We start from the raw sequence: 26,606 nt of genomic DNA, 5'->3' as shown, positions 1-26,606 counted from the left end.
GTGAGGTAACTTATCCTCCTTGTAGAGCACCTCAGAATGTCCCTGACTTCTCCTACTCTCCTGCCCAGAGTGAGTTCCTAGTAGGATGACTAGGAGAAGGCACTTACAAAGAACCAGCACTGAGCTGGTTCTCACTGTCTGGCTTATCCACATATTGTCCCATCATTTTTTATGAGCCAAGTTCTAACAGAGGAATCAAAAAATCCTCTGGCCAGGAAAGGAATGTGTCATTCCTATCAATGGGCTCGATTTCACCAAGTGCACCTTTGTGTTTTACCAGAGGTTTCGGAGTTGGGCTGGTACAAACAGGAGAAGGAGGCTAGGTCTCCAGATGCATTCATTTTTTGAGGCCTCATCTCTTCCCATGGGCCACTGCTACCGTGTTCTAGTGTCCTGCTCAGCTGGCCAGTGCCGCTTGAAGGATGGAAGGGCTGAGCAGACCTGGCTCCTTGGTTGCTGGGCAAAGCAGCTGAATCAGCAGAAGTGGCAGCGCTGGCATCTGTCCAGAAAGGAATGTGAGTGAGAAACCAACAGGGAAGTCATAAATGAGTGTTTTAAAGGTAATTATAGTGAGTTGAATAGTGTCCTCCAAAAATTCATTCAGTGAATGAATTCATTCAGTTCACTTGGAACTTCAGAATGTGATCTTATTTGTAAATGGGGTTTTTGCAGATGTAATAAGCTAAGATGAGATGACACTCAATTGGGGGTATGTCTTAAATCCAACATGACTGATGTCCTTATGAGAAGAGAGGAGACACAGATAAAGAGACACATAGAGAAGAAGACCATGTAACAACAGAGGTAGAGATTGGGGTGATGTGTCTACAAGCCAGGGGAACACCCCCAGAAACCACCAGAAGCTAGGAAGAGGCAAGGAAGGATCCTTCCCTGGAGCCTTCAGAGGGAGCATGACCCTGCTGACTTCCTGATTTCAGACGTTTTCACTTCCAGAACTGTGAAAGAATACATTTCTGTTTTAAAACGCCCAGTTTGTGTTTCTTTGTGTTGGAAGCCCTCGAAAACTAATAAAGCAATCCATGGAATGAAGGCTAAGGCAGAAGTCATCAGATTCATTTTCCAAGGACTCCCCATTTCACTCTAAAGTCACTGGTATTTCTCATCCTATGACATAAGCAGTAGTGGTTAGATATGATATCTGAGCATCACAGCACACACAGGAAAAATATGGGGCCCCTCTCCTAGCTCCTTTTATGATTCCCAATGCTGGAAAGATCCTGGGGAGGTACTTCAGAAATGTTTCTTCTAATAGCAGGACTCACACCCAGTCCTAGGAGTTCAGACAGTGAGGGATGAAGCATTTTGTTGGTCTGTAAACAGGTGACTATTTATTCAACATTCTATGCCCTTGCCAGAAACACACCAGCTACTCCTTCCTGGGATTGTTTTACATTGAGGCTATTGGAGGAGGAGGGGAAAATGGCCTCCACTTCTGGACAATGTGCAGAGAACCGAGACAGTGTTGCTTCCACTCCTAGTGGTTCTCGTTCTGGCCTCGGCTGACTCTGGACCTGCAGTGAAGCTGAGAGGGTGTCTAAGGCAAGTGGTGATTTGGATTCTACCTAGAATGGCTTTTGACACTGCAAAAATAATTCTTATGTACAGCTCACATTGTCTGGCTCCTATCCAAAGGACAGCTAGTGTACTGTTGCATAGGGGATTGTAGAAGCAGAAAACACGTGGCATCTTACAGCTCAGTGATGCCATGACAACATGGCCAGATCCTCTGGGCCCTTCATTACTGTCTCCCTTTAAGAGAAAAAACCCAGCTGGGGTGGCAGGGCCATAATTCAGAGAAAAGTTTGAGTCTTTCCCCTTTCAAGGATTATTATCAAGGGCTAAAGAATAGACAAGTTTCTCCTCTGAGCAGGTGGGAGTGAGGTTTCTGTTTGCCCTCAAAACATCATGTTCTTTTAGGAACTGTATATTTAAATCAGTATCCAGTAGGTCTCTCCTTCTCCAGTTGATAAAATATCAGATACTAATTAGAATCACTCTGAAATAAGGAGTAAGGACAACTATGTTAAGTCTTTAATATAATGCCTGACTTAAAGTAGGAACTCAATCAAAATGTGATTCCCACCCCCTTTCAAACCTCCTTTATCTCAGAAAATCAGTTTACTCTCAACCATGGCCATAGGAAGTTCTAAGTTTTATCAGTAACAGTGATCAGTGTTTTAACATTCCCTGGCCATACCACATGGGGAACATGCCCTACACTGCAGATGGAAAGCAACAGAGACTAGACTTTTGTGAGGGAAATTTAGCCTCACAGTGTAGTTGTCATGCCAGTGCACTACAGGTTGACTGTTCTAGAAATTCTGATTGAAAAAGCAAAGAGGAAGTGGTGATAAACAGTTGCCCCTCTGAAAGGACAGTGACTTCCAATGGGAAAGAGAAGGGCTTCAATCTCCTTCAGGAAAGATATTCGCAGCAAAAAGTAAGGCTAGTGCTCTCCAGATGCATCACTCCAGAGGCCACACTTCACTGCAGGCAGTGGCAGGGATTGCAGGTAAGGGAAACATGGGCTTGCCCTTCTGCCATCTCTCGGGGCAGTGCTGAGGTTGAAACAAGTGCCTCTGGGCAACTGAATCAAGGATGCACGTAAAAGTCCCATTGGCCCCTTGAAATAGGTGATGTACACATCAGGGGCAGCTCATCTATTTACAAATGGTTAGATAGAAGTGTAATATGTATAAGGTCTTGTCCCATCTTCAGAGGCCAGAACTCTGTGCTGGGTACACAGAGCAGAAAAAGTGAAATGAGAAAAACACTGGCTCCAGAAGCCTAGCAAAAGAGGTGCTGAGGAGTGAGCACCCTCCGTATGCAGCCCTTGACTTCTCAGGCTGCAGAGTGAAATACTCAGAACCTGAGCTTTGAGTCAGGTAGACTCAAAGCTGCTTTGTCTTCAGTAAGTTCCTCAACTTTGCTGAGCCTCAGTGTCCTCCACTAGAAAAGCAGAACACCACTACCTACTTGAGGGGATCACTGTGTCAATTAAATGAGGCAACATATGTATAGTGGTCAATATTGTGAGCATAATAGGTGCTCAATCAATGAGAAGTTCCTGTCTTTCTTTGGCTGCTATAATCTTAGAGGAAACATTTTGCTGCTTTGCTCCTCATTGTGAAATGAGAAACGGGAGTAGTACCAGATCAAAACCCATTACGGGCTGGGCATGGTGGCTCATGCCTGTAAGCCCAGCACTTTGGGAGGCTGAGGCAGTTGGATCACCTGAGGTCAGGAGTTCGAGACCAGCCTGGCCAACATGGTCAAACCCTGTCTCTACTAAAAATATAAAAATTAACCAAGCGTGGTATCAAGCACCTGTAATCCCAGCTACTTGGGAGGCTGAGGCTGGAGAATCACTTGAACGCAGGAGGCAGAGGTTGCAGTGAGCTGAGATCGCACCACTGCACTCCAGCCTGGGCAACAACAGCAAAACTCCATCTCAAAAACAACAACAACAACAAAAAAAAACCATTATGGCTCATTCATTACCTAAAATAGCCACTTTAGAAAAAAACATCAGCTAGAGCCAGGGACTAAAAATAATTTCCTGGTATTGTCCACATTAGGATTTGATTCATACTGGCCTAAAACTTCAAACACTTTTCTCAGGAGGAAAATTAAAGAGAAAACTGAGCAGGAGAAAAAAACTTAATCTCTTCTTCCCATCTCTACCAAGGCTACCCCAAGGACCCTCTCAGGGAAATTCTCAGGAGGGACATGCTATGCTGGTTGGTGATATACTCAGCTTGAACCTCACAGAATGTCCCCATTTACTGATGGTTTAGAGGGTGTTATAGCAAACTTATTAGGATGATGGATGGGGTCTGTAAATTCACAAATGATAAAGGTGATTTTAGTGGTGAACAAAAAGTAGGAACTGTGGCTGTTTACCCCAGGGATTCCAGGATCAGGTGCACAATGTTAGCAACACTCATGTCCCTAGTTTGAAAGATGACATAATTGTGTGCAGTGAAGAGGAACTATTTGCCCCCTTTCTCCCCTTCCCAACTCATGCCCCCCAAGTCCAACACCATGTATGTGTCAGAGAGGATCTAGTGACTGATGACATGTGAGACTGGGAATGGAGAAAAGCTACCAGAAACCTTTGGGGCTTATGCTGAGCACTGAGTCCCATAGCTATGTCCGACTAGGTGCATCACGGTGGATCTATAGGGCCCAGCTGCAAAGATGCCACCTCTTGGCCTAGATAATGTGTGAGCACCAAAAAACTGGAACCATGTGGGTACTCACTGACTACAGTCACTGAAGGACGCACTTCCTGCTTGTCAAGCTGTGGAGACGTGCTGCTCAGGGAGTGATGTGGGGCAGACCGGGTGTGGTTGTTGCACCAGATCTGGGGCTGAGTCTGGGACTGGGCATCCCGCTTGGTCTCTAGGACTTCTGTCACTTTACTCATATTATGCATCTTCCTCAAGATACTAGTGCGGTAAGAAGGAAGAAAAAATAAAGGCCACCTAATGCCACAGCTGTACTAATCTGGAGGCTCACAGGAGAAGTAAAGGGGAGGTCAAGAGGATCATTCCTTCAGAGGAGAAGCCAAACAATTCATCTCTGTTTAGGGATAGAGTATGGAGAGAAGGCAGGGGGCAGGGAGAGCAGCAGTTGTCTGGTGCATTGGCTACAAACATCCTGAGGAAAAGAGAAGCCTTAACGGGCCCTTTAAATAACACTCATGCTTCCTTCACAAGACACCCAGAGACCCATAAGAGTTCAACTCCAGGTATGGGCATGGTGGCGCATGCCTGTAATCCCAGCAATCTGGGAGGCCAAGGCAGGAGAATTGCTTGAGCCCAGGAATTCAAGACCAAATTGAGAAACATAGTAGAGACCCTCTGTCTACAAAAAATAAAAATAAAAAATGAGCTGGGTGTAGTGGTGTGCACCTGTAGTCCCAGCTACTCAGGAGGCTGAGGAGGATCACTTGAGCCCAGGAGGTCAAGGATGCAGTGAGCAGTGATCGTGCCACTGCATTCTAGCCTGAGCAACAGAGCAAGACCTCATCTCAAAAATAAATTTTAAAAAATGTAAAAAGAAAAAAAAAGTTCAACTCACTCTGTGAACATAGTTTTTTAAATAGTATTTGCCGTAGGCCGTTTAAAACAGATTCCCCGGGCAATGTAGCCTCACTGGTGTCTTGCAGTTTCTAGATCTCCTTCCCTAAGTATAGAGACACAGTATAAACTTTTGTTTGCAAGGAAAATTTGTAGCTGTTTAACATCTTCCAGCACTCCTTGGGTCACCCTTGAAGAAATCAGATATAATCTTACTCTGGTCTTTAAATAAGGGAAATCCCTGGAGGTTCAGAAGACTCCTAAGACCCAGATAGGTTAGAGCAGCTCTATATTACTAAACTGGTGAATTAATTGGTGAAAATAAAAGAATAATACATTTTTAAAAAATTTTTAAAAGTGAGACTGCCTTATCACTAAGGATACATAATGGTTTAATGAATAAATAAGCTATTTGTTTTTTTACTGGCCGTGTATGCTACTATTTCTTTGAGCTTCTGGCTCTTGCTTCTGGATCCTTCACCAGATTACATCTTCGATAGTCCCTGAAAATTTGGAGTTACCTGAGAGTCGAAGGCACCTGTCCTACTTGATTCTTCTTAGTTGTACAGTCATCTGAGAACAAAATTCAAAAGGACCAGTCATGCTTTAAGTGGGTCTCATTTCCCAGACTGCAGACAAACACGGAGTTCTATCTGGGACCAGAGACCTAACTACCTGATGCTTGCCTTGATTCCAGGATACTCTGAATTTTCCCAGATCTTGGGTTGAGTCTTTAGAGAGCTTGCCTGGCAGGCTTTCCTGAGCCCACCATGAAGGTCATCATCTCTACTTGCTTTGCCCTGAGTCACAGCAAAAAGCTAAAAATGTCTTTATTCCCACAGATCATGGGACACGTATCCAGCTGCCCTCTGGACCACTCCAGTCAAAGCCTCCAAGTCCTGGCACAAGGCCAGCACCCAAACGCCTGGCTGTGTGTTCCACCATAGATTTCATGCAGAACCTTCTCCCTTCTCCAAGATGATAGACATCCCTGTCCTACCTGCCATGAGGAGACAGCACAGTGAACTCGCCCTCTGCTACTATGTGCCCTTGGGTCCTCAGGGAGAAATTTCATGTAAAAGGCTCCTGAAACAGCTAATTATCTCAACACCTTGTACTAGTACACACAGCGCCTAAACCATGCCAAAGTCAACATGATTCTTTTTCATTTTTTTGAAGTGCGCTGATTAATGTTACTTATTTAATCCCTAGAACAATAATGCAACATTCAAGGACTGGTATTATTTGACTTAATTTTTTAGGTAGAGAAATAGAAATCAAAATAAATATTAACCTGTCCAGAGCTAGTAAGGAACACATATAAGCTAGAGGTAGGGTCTTTGGATTCCCAGTTCAGGGCCCTTCCTAGTTCAGCTGCCCTTGATCCTTCTGTCTTTCTGCCAATTAGTTTCAAATAAATACCATCATCCCCGGGGATGCCTCCTGCCCTCACAGTCATATTCCATGAGGGATGGAGGTGCTGGTGGTCATCATGGCATCCTCAACCCTTCTTCTTGGAGCTCCTCACCAGCCAGTCCTGACTCTGTCATGGTCTTAAGGTGGTAATTACAAAGCAGGACACCAGTTGAAAAGTGACTTGTGAATGGGGGTGGGATCCTGTGAACTTAGGACCTTGGGAAAGACTGAAAATCTTCCTAAGCTCTGCAGCCAACTTACCCGTGCTGAATTTTCTGGCAAGGCTCTCTGCCAGCTGGCTTCCTTTGGCCAGCTGCTCGCGGAAGTGCTGCTCCATATAGTGGTCAATGTTATTGCTGTGGAGTAGCTCCTCAAAGGCCTTTACTGTGTTCTTGACATGCTGAATGAGAAGCTCAGAGGCCACTCTGCCAAGCTTCATCTTCTGCCGTAGATGGGTTAACTCTCGAGCCTGATCCTGAATCAAGGAATGATACTTCCTAAAGTAGAAAAAAAGAAGTAAAGTTGGATAGGAATAACTGATAGGTTATAGCAATTTAGGAGAAGGGACTTGAGAGTATCACCAAAGGAGGCCACACACTGAATTCTAGCATATGTTTAGTGTCCTGAATATGGTAAAAGGAATGAAGGAAATGAAAACAATCTTTATGTGAAAGATCCCTTCTGAGATTGTCATTTTCCCTGCCACTTGCTAAAGAAGAAAAATCACATGATCATATTAATAGATGAAGAAAAAGCATTTGACAAAATTCAACACTCATTCATCATAAAAACTCTCAACAAAGTGGGAATAGAGGAGAACTTCCTCAACTTGATAAAGAACATCTATAGAAACTCTACACTAATGTCATACTAGAAACTAGAAGCTTTCTCACTAACATCAACAATAAGGCAAGGATTTCCTCTCTTACCACTCCTTTTCAACATCATACTGGAAATCCTAGCTAATGCAGTAAGATAAGCAAAGGAAATAAATGGTATACAGATTAGAAAAGACGAACTAAAACTGTCTTTGTTCACACATGATGCAGTTATCTATGTATTATACAAAATCTCCAACATGGTGAAACCTATCTTTACTGAAAATACAAAAATTAGCCGGGGGTGGTGACATGCACTTGTAATCCTTGGGAGGCTGAGGCAGGAGAAGTGCTTGAACCCAGGAAGCGGAGGTTGCAGTGAGCTGAGATCATGCCACTCTGCACTCCACCCTAAGCGACAAAGCGAGACACTGATTCAAAAAAAAAAAAGAAAGAAAAGAAAAAGAAAAAGAAAAGAAAGAAAATATGAAAGAATTGTCAACAAAAATCTCCTGAAACTAGTAAGTGATTATGTCAAGGTAAAATCTAACAAAACATGTACAAGATCTGTATGAGGAAAACTACAAAACTCTGTTGAGATCACAGAAGCACTAAATACACAGAGAGATATTCTGTGTTCATGAACAGGAAGACTAAATATTGTCAAGACGTCAGTTCTTCCCAACTTGATCTGAAGATTCAATGCAATACCAATCAAAATCTCAGCAAATAAATCTTGTGAATATCAACTAATAGATGCTAAGGTTTACATAGAGAGGCAAAAGACCCAGAATGGCCAACACAATATTGAAAAGGAACAGAGGGCTGATTTGACCTGGTTTCAAGACTTACTGTAAAGCTACAGTAATCAGGACAGTATGAGATTTGTGAAAGAATAGACAAATAAGTCAGTGGAACAGAATAGAGATTCCAGAAGACTCCAAAATATAGCAGATTGATCTTTGACAAAGGGACAAGGGCAATGGACAAAAGATGGTATTTTCAACAAATGGTGCTGGAACAACTGGACATCCACGTGCAAAAAAAGTGAATCTAGACACAGACTTCACATTCTTCATGAAAACTTACTCAAAATGGATCATAGGCTTAAATGTAAAACAGAAAATGATTATAAACCCCTAAAAGATAACAACAGCAGAAAATCTAGATGACCTTGTGTTTGGTGATGACTTTTTATTTATTTTATTTATTGATCTAAAGATTCAATGCAATACCAATTTTAATTTAGAGACAGTCTCTAAATAAATAAATTATTTTATTTATTTGTTGGAGGGCATGATCATGGCTCACTGCAGCATAATCACACCATGGTGTGATCATGGTGTGATTATGGCTTACTGCAGCCAAACCCTTGGGCTCAAGTGATCCTCTTGCCTCAGCCTTCCAAAGCCTGTGATTATAGGTGTGAGCCACTGAGCCCAGTTATATGATTACTTTTCAGATATAACACAAAAGGCATGATCCATAAAAGAAATAACTGATAATCTGGACTTCATTAAAATTAAAAACTTCTGCTCTGCAAAAGACACATCGAGAGAATGAGAAGACAACACACTGGGAGAAAATAATTGCAAAAGACATATCTGGTAAAGGACTATTATCCCAAATACACAAAGAACTCTTAAACTCAACAATAAGAAAATGAACAACACCATAAAAAATGAGCAAAAAACCCTGAACAGACACCTCACCAAAGATGACGGTAAATAAGAATATGAAAGGATGCTCAACATCATGTCATTAGGGAAATGCAAATTAAAACAATGAGATACCACTCTACACCTATTAGAATGGCAAAATCCAGTACACTGATAACACCAAATGCTGGTAAGGATGTGGAACAACAGGTATCTTCATTCATTGCTGGTGGGAATGCAAAATAGTACAGCCACTTTGGAAGACAGTTTGGCATTTTCTTGTGAAACTAAACATACTGTTACCAAATGACCTAGCAATCTGCTCCTTAGTATTTACCCAAATGAGGTAAAAACTTAACTTCACACAAAAACCTGCACATGATGTTTATAGCAGCTTTATTCATAACTGCAAAAACTTGGAAGCAACCAAGATGTCCTTCAGTAGGTGAATGGATTCATTTTGGTACATGAAGTCAATGGAATATTATTTGGTACTAAAAAGAAATGAGTTATGAAGCCATGATGACATGAAAGAAACTTAAGTGTGTATTACTAAGTGAAAGAAGCCAATCTAAAAAAGCTACATACTGTATGACTCTGACTATATGACACTATGGAATAGGTAAAACAGTGGAGACAGTAAAAAGATCAGTGGTTGCCAGGTGTTAGGGTGAAAAGGAGAACGAATAAGCAGAGCACAGAGGATTTTTAGGGCAGAGAGTAGTCATTCATTATAATAGTGGATACATGTCATTATACATTTATACTTGTGTCAAAACCTATAGGATATACACCACCAAGAATGAACCCCACTGTAAACTGTGGACTTTGGGTGATGATGAGTTAACGTAGGTTCATCAATTGTAACAAATGTTATCACTCGGGGGCAAGATGTGGATAGTGAGGGAGGCTATGTCTGTGCATGGGTAAGGGGCATATGGGAACACTGTTACTTTCCACTCAATTTTGCTGTGAACTTAAAACTGCTCTTAAAAAGTCTATTAAGGCCGGGCGCGGTGGCTCAAGCCTGTAATCTCAGCACTTTGGGAGGCCGAGACGGGCGGATCACGAGGTCAGGAGATCGAGACCATCCTGGCTAACACAATGAAACCCCGTCTCCACTAAAAATACAAAAAAAATTAGCCGGGCGTGGTGGCGGCGCCTGTAGTCCCAGCTACTCGGGAGGCTGAGGCAGGAGAATGGCGGGAACCCGGGAGGCGGAGCTTGCAGTGAGCCGAGATCGCGCCACTGCACTCCAGCCTGGGCGACAGAGCGAGACTCCGCCTCAAAAAAAAAAAAAAAAAGTCTATTAAAAAAAGAATGATCACAGGAGTATAATTTTTAAAAATATATTTGATAAAGTAGGTGTAGTGTAGGCTTTGCGAGAGCACAGGATTCTAATGTTATCTCTGCCAGAGGCTATTATGCAACTTTGATCAAATGACTGTCTCTTAGGGCCTAAGTGTTCTCGTTCTAACATGATGAAATGAGACTAACTGACTCTTGAGTTTTTTGGGTGTTTTGTTTTGTTTGAGATGGAATCTCGCTCTGTCATCCAGGCTGGAGTGCAGTGGTGCGATCTTGGCTCACTGCAATTTTCGCCTCCCGGGTTCAAGTAATTCTTCTGCCTCAGCCTTCTGAGTAGCTGGGATTACAGGAGCCCACCACCATGCCCAGCTAATTTTTGTATTTTTAGTAGAGAAGGGATTTCACAATATTGGCCAGGCTGTCTCCAACTCCTGACCTCAAGTGATCCGCCCACCTCAACCTCCCAAAGCGCTGAGATTACAGGCGTGAGCCACTGCACCTGGCCTAGAGTTATTTTACCTCTAACTAACATTATTCTCTGGGTCAGTGAAATTTAAGTGGAATATATTGGGCAGTGACCTAATGGAGCATGAAGCAGGATTTGAATCACTTCCAAAGCTGTGCACCAACCACTTAGACAAATTAGTGATTTCAGTAACTTAGTATTTCAGTAACTGGTGCTCACAGGCAAATGCGTAATGGATTAACCCCATATTATTTAAATGCTTCCAAAAAGCTATAGGAAAATGGCCATTAAAAACTAACTGACAAATCTAGCCAATGGGCCTCTATTTGACAATTCTGCAAGCTTATTTTTAAAATTGAGCTTATCAAAATTGCCATTCCAGAAGCCAGGACCTGAGTTTCCATAGGGGATGGAGTAGAATGGAGGGGCCTCTGTATAAATCTACCTCCTCGGGAACTGGGATGGTTCAGCATTCACCGGAGCAACATATGAAGAAATAGGAGATTCCTACATGCTCCTGGGGATCCAGAAGAGAGACCACTCACGTGACTGGAAGATTTCCAGCTCAGGTAACCATGAAGACCATATATTTGGTGAATACATGCAATGTTAGTTAGAATAAAACCAAATTTCTCTGAATAATATAAAGTCATTACTAATAAAACTTTAATAGATTTTTCTCTAAAGAAATTTCCAGGAAGGTGTTAAGAGAAAGTCCTACAATTAAGGTATGGAGGCTGGCTGCGGGCCCTGAAAGCTACTCTGACGATCGATGACTTAATGCTGATAGTGGGAAGTCTCTTACCCACTGCGGGATACAGAGGAGAATTCTGCTTCCTCAGGCTGAGGCTTCTGCTCACTCACTTCCTTCTCAGCAGGTCCCTTCTTCTCTGAGGGCTGATGCATCCCAGCCTTCAGCTGGGACATTTTCTCATGAAGAGTTCTCTTACAGCCGTCTTTGAAAGGAAGGACAGAGAAGAAAGATGTCTACGTCTCCACAATGGCCAGGCTTTTCTCCAAAGCTACCTAAAGAATTGAAACAAAATTACGGCTTACAGAGATTAGATTATTAGTGAAGATCCTGTAGGAGGATAGAATCTCAAGAGCAGAGCCTACCAGGAAGTAAAGAGTGAAGCATACAACTTCCTCAGCCATGAGGACCCAACAATCCACTGGGTAAAGGAAAGATGCAGCAAGTGCGGGGAGTGGGGTGGGGGGTGTTGTTACGAGGAGGATGTGGAGGTCCCACAAGTGTTTAGAAAAAACAGGCAAATGATGAAATAAATGAATGATAACAAATGGGGTTTAAACTGAGCTAAGGGGTAAGTATTTTTGTTTCTTATAGTTGAGATAAGGTTCTTATAAAGTTCCCAGGGAATATTCCTTCAGAAGTCAGGAAGCAATTTTGCTTCCACAAGTTTTGAGAGTCATGAAGGCAGGAACATGGCAGAGCTCAAATGCCAGAGCTCAAATCCCATGTCACTGGGACATCAACAATAGTGCTATGGAGAAGACTCAGGTTGCCGGCTCTTGAGTCACAATCACAGAATTAGAATGTGGAAGTAGCTACAGAACCCAAGGAAGCCCTGCTTTCTGATAGCCACACTCAATGCAAGGCTGCCTGTTTCACCCTGGAGGTCTCTATATCAGTGGAGGCCACCCCTCAACAGCCAGCTCTAATGTTTGTGTACCCTTTTGCTTATATTGTCAACCAATTTCTAACCACAGTAAAATAACCTAAGTATACCTCTCCTTGAAAACATCAAAACATTTTCTCAGCAGACAATTTCAATAAAAACAATTCTTGTGGATTTCCTTAATTTTTTTTTTTAACTTCTACTGATTCTTACTGTTCCTTTTTAGGAACTCTCCAGGTTTTCACTTCCTACATTCTTTCAAGAGTATAGTGCCTACAACTGGAGAATGATCATCTAAGTATGACTAATAAATTTAGTATCATGTTGTATTACCTTTTAATACATAATAAATAATATATCTCAATGCAATACTTGCTTCCTTTCCCTTGCAGTAGCAATGTGTAGGGGTTTCATTTAATATGAAGTCAATTTTTACCTTCCAAACTCCCATCCCACCCACCTTTGCTTGCACTGATGGGAAGACTCAGTCTATATCTGGTTTGCCCACATTCCTAGGCTATAGACTTCTGGGGCTCCCAATCTGAGAGGCACCATTTTTTTAGAAGGTACTGAATTTTAATTTCTGTCTCCTTTGCATCCTTACCAATGCAAACTGCTTTCAGCCACTCTCTGCTAGCCTCTCACCAGCACAGAGCTGAATTCACAAATGCCTTGAGGGGAAAACGTTTACCAAATGTTCAGTTCACATCTCAATTCACTCTAGAATCTTGGCTTTTCAAGTCAGAATACCAGGACAGCTTCACATGTCTACCCATTCCCCAACCCCATGAGGTTACTTAAAGTGCTGCTGTTTTCTCTGATTCCTAACCACTGCCCTCTCCCCAGCTTCTCAGCCTCTTGTCCCTTGCCAAGAACTAGCAAATGCCCTGAGGGGAAAAATTGTTTAATTCCAATGATCTTCTCTCTTTCTCTCTCTCTCTCTCCCTCTCTCTCTCCACCCCCGTTCTGTAGCTGGCCCTGTGGGTCCTAGCTTTTCAAAGACTTCAAACAGTATTCCTTTAAACAAGATTTTATCTACTTCTTTTCAAAGGGAGTGCTGGTTTGCTACAAAACTCTATTGTAACTGAAAGAGGAAATCTACAAATTCCAGGTAAATCAAATTTTCTTACCTTGATTTCTGAAGAAAAAAAAAAAAGAGAAGAGGCCACTGGTAGGTACATACTTGCATTTTTCTTGTAATACTTAGGTAAGTCTGAATGGGTATTAAAGGCTCTTGCTAGAATCAAGTGCAAAAGATTGTCTACCATGAACTAAACAATCATGCCTGCCCAAGGTCCAAGAATTTGATAAGGTTGGATCCAGTCCCCTGGTGCACTAACAGAGATCCTGTAGGGGATAGAATCCTCCTATAGAATTCTATGTCTGCACTTTGAGTAGATCCTTCAAGTAACCAGTTTTTCAGACACCTGGCCATTAATGTGGGGAGAAGAGGTCAACTAAACCATTGAACATTTCTAATTTATTTTAGGGAATGTTGAAAGTTCTCACTGGCACAGTTAGAAATGAAAACAAAGACATAATAATAATAATAATAACTGTTTGAAGAGCATTATCATATGACTGGCATGGTTCCTAAGTGTTTTACTGTCTAGTAACTTATTTAGTCCAAGTAACAACCCTACAAGATAGTGTTGATTTTTTTGTTTGGTTGTTGTTGTTGTTGCTGCTGTTGTTTGAGATGGAGTCTCTCTCTGTCACCCAGGCTGGAGTGTAGTGGCGTGATCTTGGCTCACTGCAACCTCTGCCTCCCGGGTTCAAGCGATTCTCCTACCTCAGCCTCCTGAACAGCTGGCTGACAGGCCCCCACCATCCTGCCCAGCTAATTATTGTATTTTTAGTAGAGATGGGATTTGACCATGTTGGCCAGGCTGGTCTCAAACTCCTGATCTCAGGAGATCTGCCTACCTTGGCCTCCCAAAGTGCTGGGATTACAGGCTGAGCCACCGCGCCCAGTCGATAGTGTCGATTATTATAACCCCTTGTTGCAGGTGAGAACATTGCACTGAAAGACTGAACTTACCTTTCCAAGGGTCCCATCATCTCTATGAGATTGAGAGCCAGGACTCATCCAGACCCTTGCTCTGAGCCATTAGGCTTGGTGGGAACTAAGTAGATCTCACTAAGACGCACATTCCCTCCTTCTTGCTCAGTGTGCAAGATTTCGAGGAGAAAATGGAAATTAAAAGTAAGACCTACAAGATGGCTATTATTTTAAAAAGAGGGAAAGAAAATTACCAGTGTTGGTGATGATGTGGAAAAATTGAAACCCCTGTGCACTGTTGTTGGGAATGTATTAGGTTGGTGCAAAAGTAACTGTGGTTTTTGTCATTACTTTTAATAGCAAAAATTGCAATTACTTTTGCACCAACCTAATAAAATGGTACAGCTACTGTGGAAAACCATATGGTGGTTACTCAAAATATTAAAAATAATATCACATGATCCAACAATTTTACTTCTGAATATATACTCAAAAGAACTGAAAGCAAGGAATCAAAGAGATATTTGTTCACCTACATCAATAGCAGTATTACAATAGCTAAAGAATGGAAACAACCCCAGTGTCCAACAACAGGTAAATGAATAAACAAAATGTGGCAAATACCTGCAATGGAATATTATTCAGCCTTAAAAAAGAAAAGAAATTCGGACACATGCTACAACAGAGATGAACCTGAAGACATTATGCTAAGTGAAATAAACCAGTCACAAAGGGAAAAATACTACATAATTCTGCTTATATGAAGTACCTAGAGTAGTTAAATTCATTAGAGACAGGAAATAGAAAGGTGGTTGTGCCAGGGGATAGGGAGGGAAGAATGGGAAATTAATGGGTATAGGGTTTAGGAACTTTAGTCTAAGAAAGTAGAATATTGGATGCCAGAAATTCAGTTTTCTTTCTGTTCCAAGATCCCCTTTAGCTAGAGCAATATATTGAAGTCAGAGTTCTTAGGGAAAATCATTGTGTATGGAGATCATCCTGTGGATCAAATGTGACTCAATAGTAGATCAAAAGATATTCCACTTTTGCAGATATTGACACCTGTTGGACTCACAGGATTTTATCTAGTATTAGATAGATAAGATGTGAACCACTTCCCAACACTGCAGACTCAAATACTAGGAAATACTAAGAACCTCAAGACAAACAAATAGCCAATCCAAAAAGACTCACAGACTAGATAAGCTGTCAGCTACCACCTAACAGATAATGTATTCCTGTTACCCACTATCCCCAGATGTTCATTTCATAAAATCAAAAACAGAATTCCATATTGATCACTGATGGGAAAAAATAGTCAACAATGTACAAATGGGAGAGAGAAAAAATACTTGTCTAAGAATTACATTTAGTGTCTAAAAGTCAAATAGCTCAATTTCTGCTCATGAGATTCAACAGATGAACTGAGGGAACATATGCCAATAACTCTGAGATTACAGGTCTACATGGAATGCCCGTAAGGTGCAGGATTCTATTAGCTGTGATGATATGTCTCACGTGGGCAAATCTTTGTGGAAATAGCAGGAAAAAAGAAAAACTGTCAAGGAATAATATAGAGACAGTGTGATGGTTAATTTTATGTGTTAACTTGGCTAGACCACAGTGCCCAGGTATGTGGTCAAATATGATTTCAGAGGTTTCTGAGAAAGGGTCTTTTGGATGAGAGTAACATTTACATTAGTAGACTTTGAGTAGAGCAGGTTGTCCTATGTCATGTGGGTGGACCTCATCCAATCAGGTGAAGGCCTGAATGGAATGAGATTGACCTTCCTAGAAGAAGAGGAAATTCTACCAACAGAATATTTTAGGACTTGCATAACAACTCTTCCCTGGGTCTCCAGCCTCCCTGCCTCGAACTTTCACAATCATGTGAGCGAATTCTTTAAAATAAATCAATAAAAATAGATAATAGATAGATGATTCTGTTTCTCTGGAGAACCTTGACTAATATAGATAGCATACTAATTCACCCTTGCCATTTACAGAGGAAAGAGTGGAGTAATAAATATCAGACACCAATAACGTTTTTCTTCCCTTGTGAAAGCTGCTTGGCACAAAGCTATTACGGGCGCGGTGGCTCAAGCCTGTAATCCCAGCACTTTGGGAGGCCGAGGCGGGTGAATCACGAGGTCAGGAATCGACACCATCCTGGCTAACCCGGTGAAACCCCGTCTCTACTAAAAAACACAAAAAATTAGCAGGGCGAGGTAGCGGGCGCCTGTAGTCCCAGTTACTCGGGAGGCTGAAGCGGGAGAATGGCATAAATCCAGGAGGCGGAGCTTGGAATGAGCTGAGATCCGGCCACTGCCCTCCAGCCTGGGCGACAGAGCGAGACTCCGTCTCAAAAAAAAAAAAAAAAAAAAAAAAGAGGTGACTCTAGCCTGGTCTTCTCCAGACCTACTCACCACAGAAACAAATTATAGCTATACAAAATATCTTGAAGGTTTAGCTGAAGAGATGGGGAGATACCCTACTGCTCAATGTCCCTCATGTCACCTGTTGTACCTCCCCTTAGTTAAGTCAGGAGGGCAACACTCCTTTTATTTTTTATTTTATTTTGTATGTTTGTGCGTATGAGATGGAGTCTCGCTCTGTGGCCCAGGCTGGAGTACAGTGGCATGATCTTGGCTCACTGCAACCCTGCTTCCCAGGTTCAAGTGATTCTTGTGCCTCAGCCTCCTGAGTAGATAAGATTACAGGAAAATCAGCCGGGCGCGGTGGCTCAAGCCTGTAATCCCAGCACTTTGGGAGGCCGAGACGGGCGGATCACGAGGTCAGGAGATCGAGACCATCCTGGCTAACACGGTGAAACCCCGTCTCTACTAAAAAATACAAAAAACTAGCCGGGCGCGGTGGCGGGCGCCTGTAGTCCCAACTACTCGGGAGGCTGAGCCAGGAGAATGGCGTGAACCCGGGAGACGGAGCTTGCAGTGAGCTGAGATCCGGCCACTGCACTCCAGCCTGGGCGGCAGAGCGAGACTCCGTCTCAAAAAAAAAAAAAAAAAAGATTAGAGGAAAATCATGGAACCAACTTAATTTCAAAAACAACATGTAAAGGATTAGATGATGGAATAAACAAAAGAAGAAATGCCTTCATCAAAAATAATGCAGGGGGCAATAATAATCTTGATTCTACTGATAACATTATTGATCGAGCAATTATTAAATCTAGGCACATCCTGCAAATGAGGTATTATTACCATCCTCATATTACAGTTGAAAAAATATTGAGGTACAAATAGCTTGTCAACAGCCCAAGGGCACAGACAAACAGAAACAAGATTTCACCCAGAAGCCCTGAACAGATCACACACAGTTTCTCTTGTTCCCTAGTCCAAGGAACTTCTGTACCCTCCAACTACATTTCTTCCCAGGCAGAGACCTTCTTGGAGGATGAGAAGCAGCCACTAGATGACAGGAGGGGAAGTGAGGTATGTAGTCTTCAAGGGAGCAGACCACCTTGGGAGTTATAAAAGGGTGCAGACGCCTCTGGGTGGGGTCGAACCACCAGCCTTTTGGTTAACAGCCAAACGCGCTAACCGATTGCGCCACAGAGACACAGCTAAGCTTTTGCTTTCATTCGAAAAGAGAGTAAGCTGTCACTAAACGCTAGCTAACACCATGCACCTTTTGCAAAATGACTGGGTAATCTCCAAAGCCTCGGAAAGCCTGAGCAGTCAGAGCGACGAATCCACTTGTTTGTCAAGTTTGAAACCTGTGCGTTGGGTGATTCCGAAACGCCCCGCGCCCCGTCTTGTCCCCTCACCTAACTCAGAAGCCAGCGCCTCCGGAGACGCGGGGACCGCGACTCCTGTTAGAGCGACTTGGGCCCCAGGGAAGCTGAAACGCCCAGGGCGCTCAATTAGGACTAGTTGAATTAATAATACATTTGAGAGACTGAATATACAATCGGACAGTGGCCGGATTATACGTAAAAATAGAACTCTGATCCACTACCAGGGGCCACCTGTACAGGAAATCAACTTCCTTATCTACAAACAACCGGGGAAGCCAGCCTGCTATTATATAAGTCAGACTCACGGGGAGCAGTTATCTGTAGTAACAAACAATAACTTCCATAACAATCGGCTCCAAATGGCCAGAGCTTGGTTAGTAACTGACGCTTTCCCTAATTTATCTTCCCACTTGCAACTTAGGACGAACCAGGGAAAGCCAAATATGCACCCATAACCAAGCACACAGGATGTCCCCCTTCTAGTTAGCCTCCCTCCCCCACACCAACAGCCTCCAATCAGGGCACACCTGAAGCCTTCCCTTTCCTCAGCTCTAAAGCTGTCCCACTCCTCTGCCTGCCTTCTAGGCTCCGTCAAAATGCAAGTGCCGCTGGCTGATGCCCTAGTGTCAGAATAAATAACCATTGCTTTTTCATTTGATTGGCCTTCATTTTCACACTTTGTCATCTTTAAGCTTTTAGTCCTTTGGAAAATTCTGAGAGTGGAAAATAAATGAAAGGTTTTTTTCAAAGTGGGGAGTTCTTTTTTTAAAGGCTTTATGCTGGTCAACAGATTTCCAAGTGTGCAATGTCCCATGGGGTAGGCCACAAAGGGGCCTAGAGTGCGCCATCTGCGCTGCTGCAGCTCCTGGCTCTCAACAGATCTGAGATCTAAGGGGTCTGTGGGGTCAGTGGGCAAGATCAGGAAAGGGGCAGGGACCAAAGGAGACATGAAGAGGGAAACAGCAGGGACAATGAGACCTCCCAGGAGACTTGTGCAGAGGCAAAGCCTGGATCCTGAGAGATAAGAATTGTTTTTGTCATGTATTTGAATGGGAAGAAATAGAAAAAGGACATGAAAGAGAAAAAAAACACAAGAACTTGTAGCTATCCAAGAGCAAAACAGGAAAATATTGTGGATGTTTTTGCATCAAAAATATTAAAAGCAGCCCACTGGCAACCCCAGGTTTATGATGCACCATGATAGTATAACAGTTAGCACTCTTCGTTGTGGCCGAAGCAACCTTGGCTGGAATTGGAGCCGCAGTAGCATCTGGCTTCCTTCTTGGCAAGATTTGGTATGTGTTACAGTTTCACTTTTTAAATCCCCTTACCAACTGCACCCAGTAGCTGTGGTCAGAGAGTAGGGCTGTGTCTCCCTGCAACACAGTCAGGACAAGAGAAGGAAACCCCCACAGTGCACTGACCTAGGGCAGAGTCTTTGGGGAAGGTTAGAAGGGGCCGTGTGTCTGAGCATGTGCAGGAACCGTCTCAAAAGGTAAAGAGCCCTGACTCTCCAGGAGCCTTGTCTGTAGCTTCAACTGATGTAATGGTGTGGTAATAACCATTTTTCTGGCTGAGATATTTCAAAGGTCAGTAAGGCCTTTTTAGATGCAATGACAATGAGCTTGGTATGAGTTCTCATTCAACAGGGTACTTTACAATAAAATCTGATAATGTAAAACCCAATAAATGTAATAGAACCTAAACTGGATGCCATCCTCCACTTCCCCCACCCCATTTTTTGGTAGTTTAATGTAATTATACTACATTACTGAAGTATAATTCACAAACAGTAAAATGCACAAATCTTAAGGGCATAGAAATGTAACCATCACCTAGATCAAGTTATAGAAAATTTCCATCAGCCCAGAAAGGTCAATAACCTCCTGTAGATTCCCACCTACCTTCCTTTCACTTAGGCAAACCATTCTGATTTCTATCTTCACAGATGAATGTTGACTGTTTCTGAAATTCACATAAATGAATATACATTTTTGTGTCTGACTTCTAATTTCATGCAGCATAATGTTTTTGATATGCATCCATGTTTTGAGTATATTATTTTGGTGTTAATTAATGACAATTAATTCTGTGTGGTTGACTGGGTTATTTCCAATTCTGGCTCTCATGAGCAAAGCTGCTATATTCTAGTACGATTCTTTTTGTAGACATGTGCACTCATTTTTCTTGAGTTTGTTTATACTTTGAAGTGGAGTGGCTAGGTCATGGAGTAGGTCTAAATTTAACTTTATTATAAACTGCCAAACAGTTGTCCAAAGTGGTTGTGCTATTTTACCTTCTCACCAGCAACGAGAGTTATAGTTACTCCACATTCTTGTCAGTACTTCTTGTCTTTCAAGATTCTTCCATTCAAGCTGTTAAAATACCTTAAACCGAGTAGCTTACAAACAAGAGAAATTTATTTCTCACAGTTCTGGAGGCTGAGAAGTCCAAGTTCAAGGTGCCAGCAGATTTTGTGTCTGATGAGGGCTCACTCTCTGGTTTATAGGCTGTGCCTTCTCCATGTGTCCTCACACGGTGGAAGGGCAAACAAGCTCCCTCCAGCCTCTTTTATAAAGATACTAATCCTATGCATGAAGGCAGAGTCCTCATGATCTGATCAGCTTCCAAGGGCCTAAACTTCCTATTACCACCAACTTGGGGATTAGGAGTTCAACAAATAAATTTGGTTGGGGGATGCAGACACACAAACATTCAGACCATAGCATTGCATAAAAGTAGCTCATCACTGAAGTTTTAATTTGTGTTTCCCTAATAAGTAATGATTTTGAACATTTTTTCTTATGTCTTTTGGCCATTTAGAAATTTTGTGTGTGTGAAGAAAGCCTATTCATGTATTTTGCTCATTTTTAAATAGCTTGGCTTTTATTATTAATGTCTAAAAGTTCTCTCTAAATATTCAATATCTGAGTTATTTTTCAAATAAGCATACTGCAAATATCTTCTCCCAGTCTTAAGAAGGCTTGCCTTCTTTCTTGTGGTAATTTTTTGATGAGTAGCAGTTTTTAATTTTGATGAAATCCAATTTTATTTTTTTGTGACCTCTAAGACACCTTTCCTACCCTACAATTGTGCATATATTTTCCTGCATTTTCTTCCAGAAACGTGTGTTTTTATTTTTATTTTTAAATCTATAATTCTTCTTAATTTCATTTTCTGATCTCAGCACGATGCTTAACCACTATAAAATCCACAACTTGCAGACCAACAGTTCAGTCTCCCGGAAACTTGTATAACCCTTGATGTAACAACATTTACAGTAGTTTCCTGCTGTGCTCTTTGACAGCTATAGATCCTTGTGCTTCCACCCCTCACTCCCTCCCTCTCTTGCCTTCTCCCTTCTTCTCTTTCCTTTTCTCACCCCTACAAGGTGAGAAAACCAGAAAGACCTAAAACTGAGGAGAAGAAAGACCTGGTCTAATCTGCGCTCAAGATATTAGAGCACAAGAAGAAGAAAGACTGGGTCTGATCTGTGCTCAAACCACACCTGTATTCTGGTTTGTAAATCTAGTTCTGCCCCTGTGTGGCCTTGGATAAATAACTTAAACTTTATGTGCCTCCATTCTTTCTTCTATAAAATGGAGCTAATAAGAGTAGTCTTAGGCCAGGTGTGGTGGCTCATGCCTATAATCCCAGCACTTTGGGAGGCCAAGGCAGGCAGATCACTTGAGGTCAGGAGTTCAAGATCAGCCTGGCCAACATGGTGAAACCCCATCTCTACTAAAAATACCAAAATTAGCTGGGCATGGTGGCAGGCACCTGTAATCTCAGCTACTCAGGAAGCTGAGGCAGGAGAACTGCTTGAACCCAGGAGTTGGAGGTTGCAGTGAGGTGAGATTGCACCACTGCACTCCAGCCTGGGCAACAAAGCAAAACTCCATCAAAAAAAAAAAAAAAGAAAGAAAGAAAGAAAGAAAGAAAGAAAGAAAGAAAGAAAGAAAGAAAGAAAGAAAGAAAAGAAAAAAGTAGTCTAATTCATTTTGCCATTGTTAGCTGTGTCTGGATATGGTTGATGATTAATTAATAATCAAGCAGAATGATCTTCCTCATTGTCATTTTCCTCTGCATTATTTTTGAAAGCCACTGTGCTGATGTTCTGCATCTTAAATTAGTTTTGCTTCTAAGAATTCCTGTAGATGGACTCATGGAGAATGCCCACTGTTATGTCCAGTTCTTTCTTTCTGCATAATGTCTCTGAGTTTTATTCACATTGTTGAGTATATCAGATGTTCATTCCTTTTTATTGCTGAGCAGTATTCCATTGAATGAGTATACCACACTTTATTTACCAGTGTCCTGATAATAGACACTTAGGTTGTTTGTAGTTTTGGGTATTGTGAATAAAGCTGCTATGAACGTTCCTGTTATAATTTGTGTGTGTGTGTGTGTGTGTGTGTACATGTTTTAAAGTCTCTTGGAAGAATATCTAGATGAAGAATTGCTAGGAAAAAAAAAGATGTTTATGTTTAAATTTATAGGAGACTGTCAAACCAAAGTGATTATAACATGTTACATTCCCTCTAAAAATGTATGAGTTCTAGGTTTTCCACATCTTCACCAAGATTTGGTGTTTTCTGACTTTATAATTTTGCCATGCTAAAATGGTGGAGTGGTATCTCAATCTTGTTTAAGTTTATTTCTCTCACAACTAATGATATTGAGTACTCTTTTATGAACTGACTGGCCACTAGTATATTTTCCTGTCTGAAATGTCTGTTTAAGCTTTTGCCCATTTTTAAGATGAGTGTTTCCATTTCTAATACTGAATTGCAGGAGCTAATTATATACTCTGGATACAGGTTCTTGGTTAAATACGTTTTGTGAATATTTTCTCCTAGTCCATGGCTTGCTTTTTCATTTACTTAATGGTGTCTTTGGATGAAAAGACATTTCATATCGATAAAGTCTAATTTATCATTTTTCTGTTTTACCTATTTCTCTGTGTAATATTTAGAAAATACTTGCTTTCTGCCAAGTCATAATAACATTTTCATGCATTTTTTTCTAAAACTTTATAGATTGCATGGTTTGTTCTGTGATAAAACTCAAATTAGCTTTTGTGTATGTTGTGAGGTAGGGATTGAGATTTTTTTCCTCACTAGGAGATATCTAGTTGGTCCAGCACTATTTGCTGAAATGACTCTTCTTCCCCATTGTACTGCTTTGGTGCCTTTTTTGAAAAAAAAAAATCAATTGGGCATATAACAAGGATCTGTTTTAGGTGTCTCACTTCATTTTCATTTATCAATATGTGTATCCTTTTGCCATGTTCACACTGTTTTGTTTATAGTAATAAATAGCTTAATAGTAAGTCTTCCAGGTTTGACAACTCAATAAACCTGAAATGTGTACATCCTGTGGTGCCACCATGAAAATCACGACATGCTGTCACTTAATCTCCCTCATTTCACTAGAGGACACATCTCTCATAAACAATGGTTGACCCCTTAGCCAAAGATCCTCTGTTGCACTCTCTGGAGAAAATAAATCTCCAGTTGCCTTAAGAGCTGATCTAGAGGTGATCTAGATACCTGCAACATTCAGCAATGAATTTAGATTTTCCTTGGAAAAAAGTTCATTTTCAATGTTTTTTTTTTTTGTTTTTTTTGTTTTTTTTGTTTTTTTTTGTTTTTTGCCACAGAATTTTTTTTTTTTCCTGTTACTTAGTAGCATGAAGTACAACATTTGGTTTGCAATTTCTGTTCTGTGTAGGAAGAAAAACTTTAGTGGAAACAACCAGTACTTAAAGACCATTTTATGAGGCTGTCATTCACATATTATCTCTTTTGCCGTTTTTGTTAAAATGGTATAAGGTGGGCTTTATATGCTTTCTGTATATTCTTTGGAATGTGTATTTAAATTAAAAACAAAATTAAAATATTCATCCTAGACTCAGGTTAAAGTCCACCAACAATACACTTAAAATAGGATGGGCCCAACCTAAGTGTACAACCTACCTGCTTGAAGTGTGTAGTTGGTGTGTGTGTGAGACATTCTCAACAGTATTTGTGTTCCCTGATGTAGTGATTTTCGTTTCCTTCCCACCCTTGAAAGTCCTCGACTTAAAACCCATCTAGAACATTTCCTTTGCTAAGACTTTAAAGTATTCTTTCTTCAGGTAAGGGCAGTTTTTAAATAGTTATCAGTTACATGCTTGGAATTCATAGAAAGCTTGGGGAGAAACAATCCAACTGCACAAGTTCAAGCGCCCGACGGGGCGGAGAAGGGACTGTATACTCACTGATTGCCAAGCCGAGATTGTCCGCCTTGCCTGCTTTGGCTGAGACTAGAGACGGAAACTCCATTCAACAGCGACTAGAGGGCTGAAACAGGGCGCAAGAGTGCGGCTGCCCTTCGCCTACCGGTCCCTCCTGCCTTGGCGCCTTCGGAGTTCGAACTGACCCGGGACGTTGCTGGAGCCGGCAGGAACTGCAGACTCACCGCGCGCGTCCCCGCACACCCGCACCTGCGCCTGGAGAACTCCTCGCCAATTGAACACCCGGTCCCCCGCCGAGCTTCGCTGCAGGTTACAGGAAAGAGGTGCAGGGTTGCGGACCCGAGGAGAGAAGCCGCGCGGAGAGGACCGGGTCCTGCCACTGGTCCCCAAGAAGACAGGCCTAGAGAGGCCGATTTTGACCTGCAGGGCCACAGTCCAATGGCCGCTTAAAACCCTAATGTCTGGTAGCGAGTTGAAGCGATCTCTGTGCCTTGCTTGTCGTTTGCCAAAATTCAGAGACCAAGAAAGACAATAGCTGTGGGGATCAAAATCTGCAATTAACCAGAAAAGAAACATGATCCTGTGTTAGCTTGTTTAGGAAAAAAGGAAGAAGGAAGGAAAGAAGGAAGGAAGGGAGGAAAGAATGGAGGCAGGGAAGAAAGATGAAAAAATCAACCAAAAAAAGAAACATGATTTACTAACTAATCGGATGTGGGTCGTGAGAGAAAGACCTGCGTCCAGTTTTTGGCCTGAAAGTGTGGAGGGTGGAGTTGCCATTAACTAACGTGGGAAAAGGCAGGTGTAGTAAGTTGTAGAGAAAATATCCGGAATTCCGTTCAGGGCTCTGGGGTCTTCCTTGAAAGAGTTTTCCATCCAGGCCGTCTCGGTTTCCGCATCCGTCTGAGTTGTTTATGATGTCGGGAATGCAGGAGTCTGAGTCCTTTATGATATTGAGGGTGCCACGGTCTCACCCCAGGCGCCTCCCAGCTCCAGCCTCCTCCCGGGAACCTGGTGCGCTCCGGCCCGGACAACCCGCGACAGTCTCTCCACGCGCTGCGGCCTAGCAAAGGTGCATCTCTAGGTAGGTGGTGAGGTGCGGCCGGGACGCTGCAACTCGCTCCGGGACTTGTAGACCTGGCAAGTGTTCCGGGAGCGCCACTGGCTGGACGGAAAGGAGAGCGCCACTGGCTGGACACGTCGCGTGTGGGCTAGCAACTTGCAGAAAGCAGGTAGAGGACGGCCTTTTGGGACTATTCCTTGGATGTGCAGGTGGCGCCAGGAAGGGTAGATGGAGCTTTCTAAAGGTCAATGTCAGCGTAGTTTCTGCTGGAACAATTGAAGGAGAAAAGAAAAAAAAAAATGTGCGTTGTGGTTTCCTGGTAGTCTATTGGCTAAAGTTGGGCGCTTTCACCGCTTAGACGAGTTGATTCCAGATTAGGGTACGACGAGGTCTTGGCCTCACTGTGTGGTATTGTTCTTTCCTGTGTTTGCCATCTACCACCGCTGTGGCTCAACTATTCCAAGGCTGCTGGAGAAATGGAGTTAATTTCGATCCTAAAATTTAAGCTATTTATCTAGGATAAACTCCAAATAGTGGAACTGCTAGGTGAAATTTAGTGTGAATTTAAGATTCCGATTTATACAGTCCACCAACGTATAAGCACCAATTACATGCCCCAAAGTGTGTGACACTGTATCTTTTCCCCAGCATTTAAAACCAACGCTAGAAAGTATTAATCCTTTAGACATAATGTTAAGCTATATTTATCATCAAAGGATTTCTTCATAGTTTCCCCTTAAACTATAAATCCGCAAGAGATGGCAAAGCTGGAAGAACTTCCCAGAATTTCAGTAAACTTGAATTCAATAGTCTCTCTGTTCTCTCCTGTTTTGGCATCTATCCTTTTCTTCCAGGTAAGATTCGTCATAATAGAAAAATAATTTAATAAATGTAATAAAAATGTAAGCCTGGACTTTTTGCTCACAGTGTTCTCCCTGGGTCTAAATTTTGTGAATGTGGTGCTGTTCCTTGGATAGTCTCATGGTTTTGCTTGAGACTTTAGGCCCTTGGGACACCTGGTGCACAGAAGGGTCCCAAAACCCATCTTTGGGTGTGCTGGCAGAGCAAATAATAAAGTAATAAAGTAATAAACCAGTAATAAACCAGTAATAAAGGCAAGGGCACCTGAAGACCTAAGGCT

The 26,606-nt window shown here is 42.1% G+C and overlaps 1 protein-coding gene and 1 non-coding gene across 3 annotated transcripts in view; both read right to left on the bottom strand.

Annotated features, from left to right (window-relative positions):
• Positions 1 to 25,842, bottom strand: part of LOC704296 (myomegalin) — a 28,844-nt gene extending 3,002 nt beyond the window's left edge. The window contains exons 1-6 of one of the 2 annotated variants that reach the window (XM_001096405.5): positions 24,430 to 25,531; positions 11,577 to 11,727; positions 6,783 to 7,018; positions 5,627 to 5,678; positions 4,285 to 4,472; positions 278 to 499 (exon numbers count right to left, since the gene is read on the bottom strand). In XM_001096405.5, coding sequence (XP_001096405.3) covers positions 278 to 499; positions 4,285 to 4,472; positions 5,627 to 5,678; positions 6,783 to 7,018; positions 11,577 to 11,727; positions 24,430 to 24,493 — 913 coding nt within the window. In that variant the 5' untranslated portion in view covers positions 24,494 to 25,531. Of the gene's footprint in view, positions 1 to 277; positions 500 to 4,284; positions 4,473 to 5,626; positions 5,679 to 6,782; positions 7,019 to 11,576; positions 11,798 to 24,429 lie in introns of both variants that reach the window. The other variant, XM_077948705.1, reaches the window with a different exon arrangement.
• On the bottom strand, positions 17,916 to 17,989 carry TRNAN-GUU (transfer RNA asparagine (anticodon GUU)). Its single transcript has one exon. It is a non-coding gene; the product is annotated as a tRNA-Asn (tRNA).
• Positions 25,843 to 26,606: the final 764 nt, after the last annotated feature.

This window comes from Macaca mulatta, chromosome 1 (assembly GCF_049350105.2).
Source record: "Macaca mulatta isolate MMU2019108-1 chromosome 1, T2T-MMU8v2.0, whole genome shotgun sequence".
Lineage (NCBI taxonomy): Eukaryota > Metazoa > Chordata > Mammalia > Primates > Cercopithecidae > Macaca > Macaca mulatta.
This window is presented reverse-complemented; position numbering and strand designations above follow the sequence as displayed.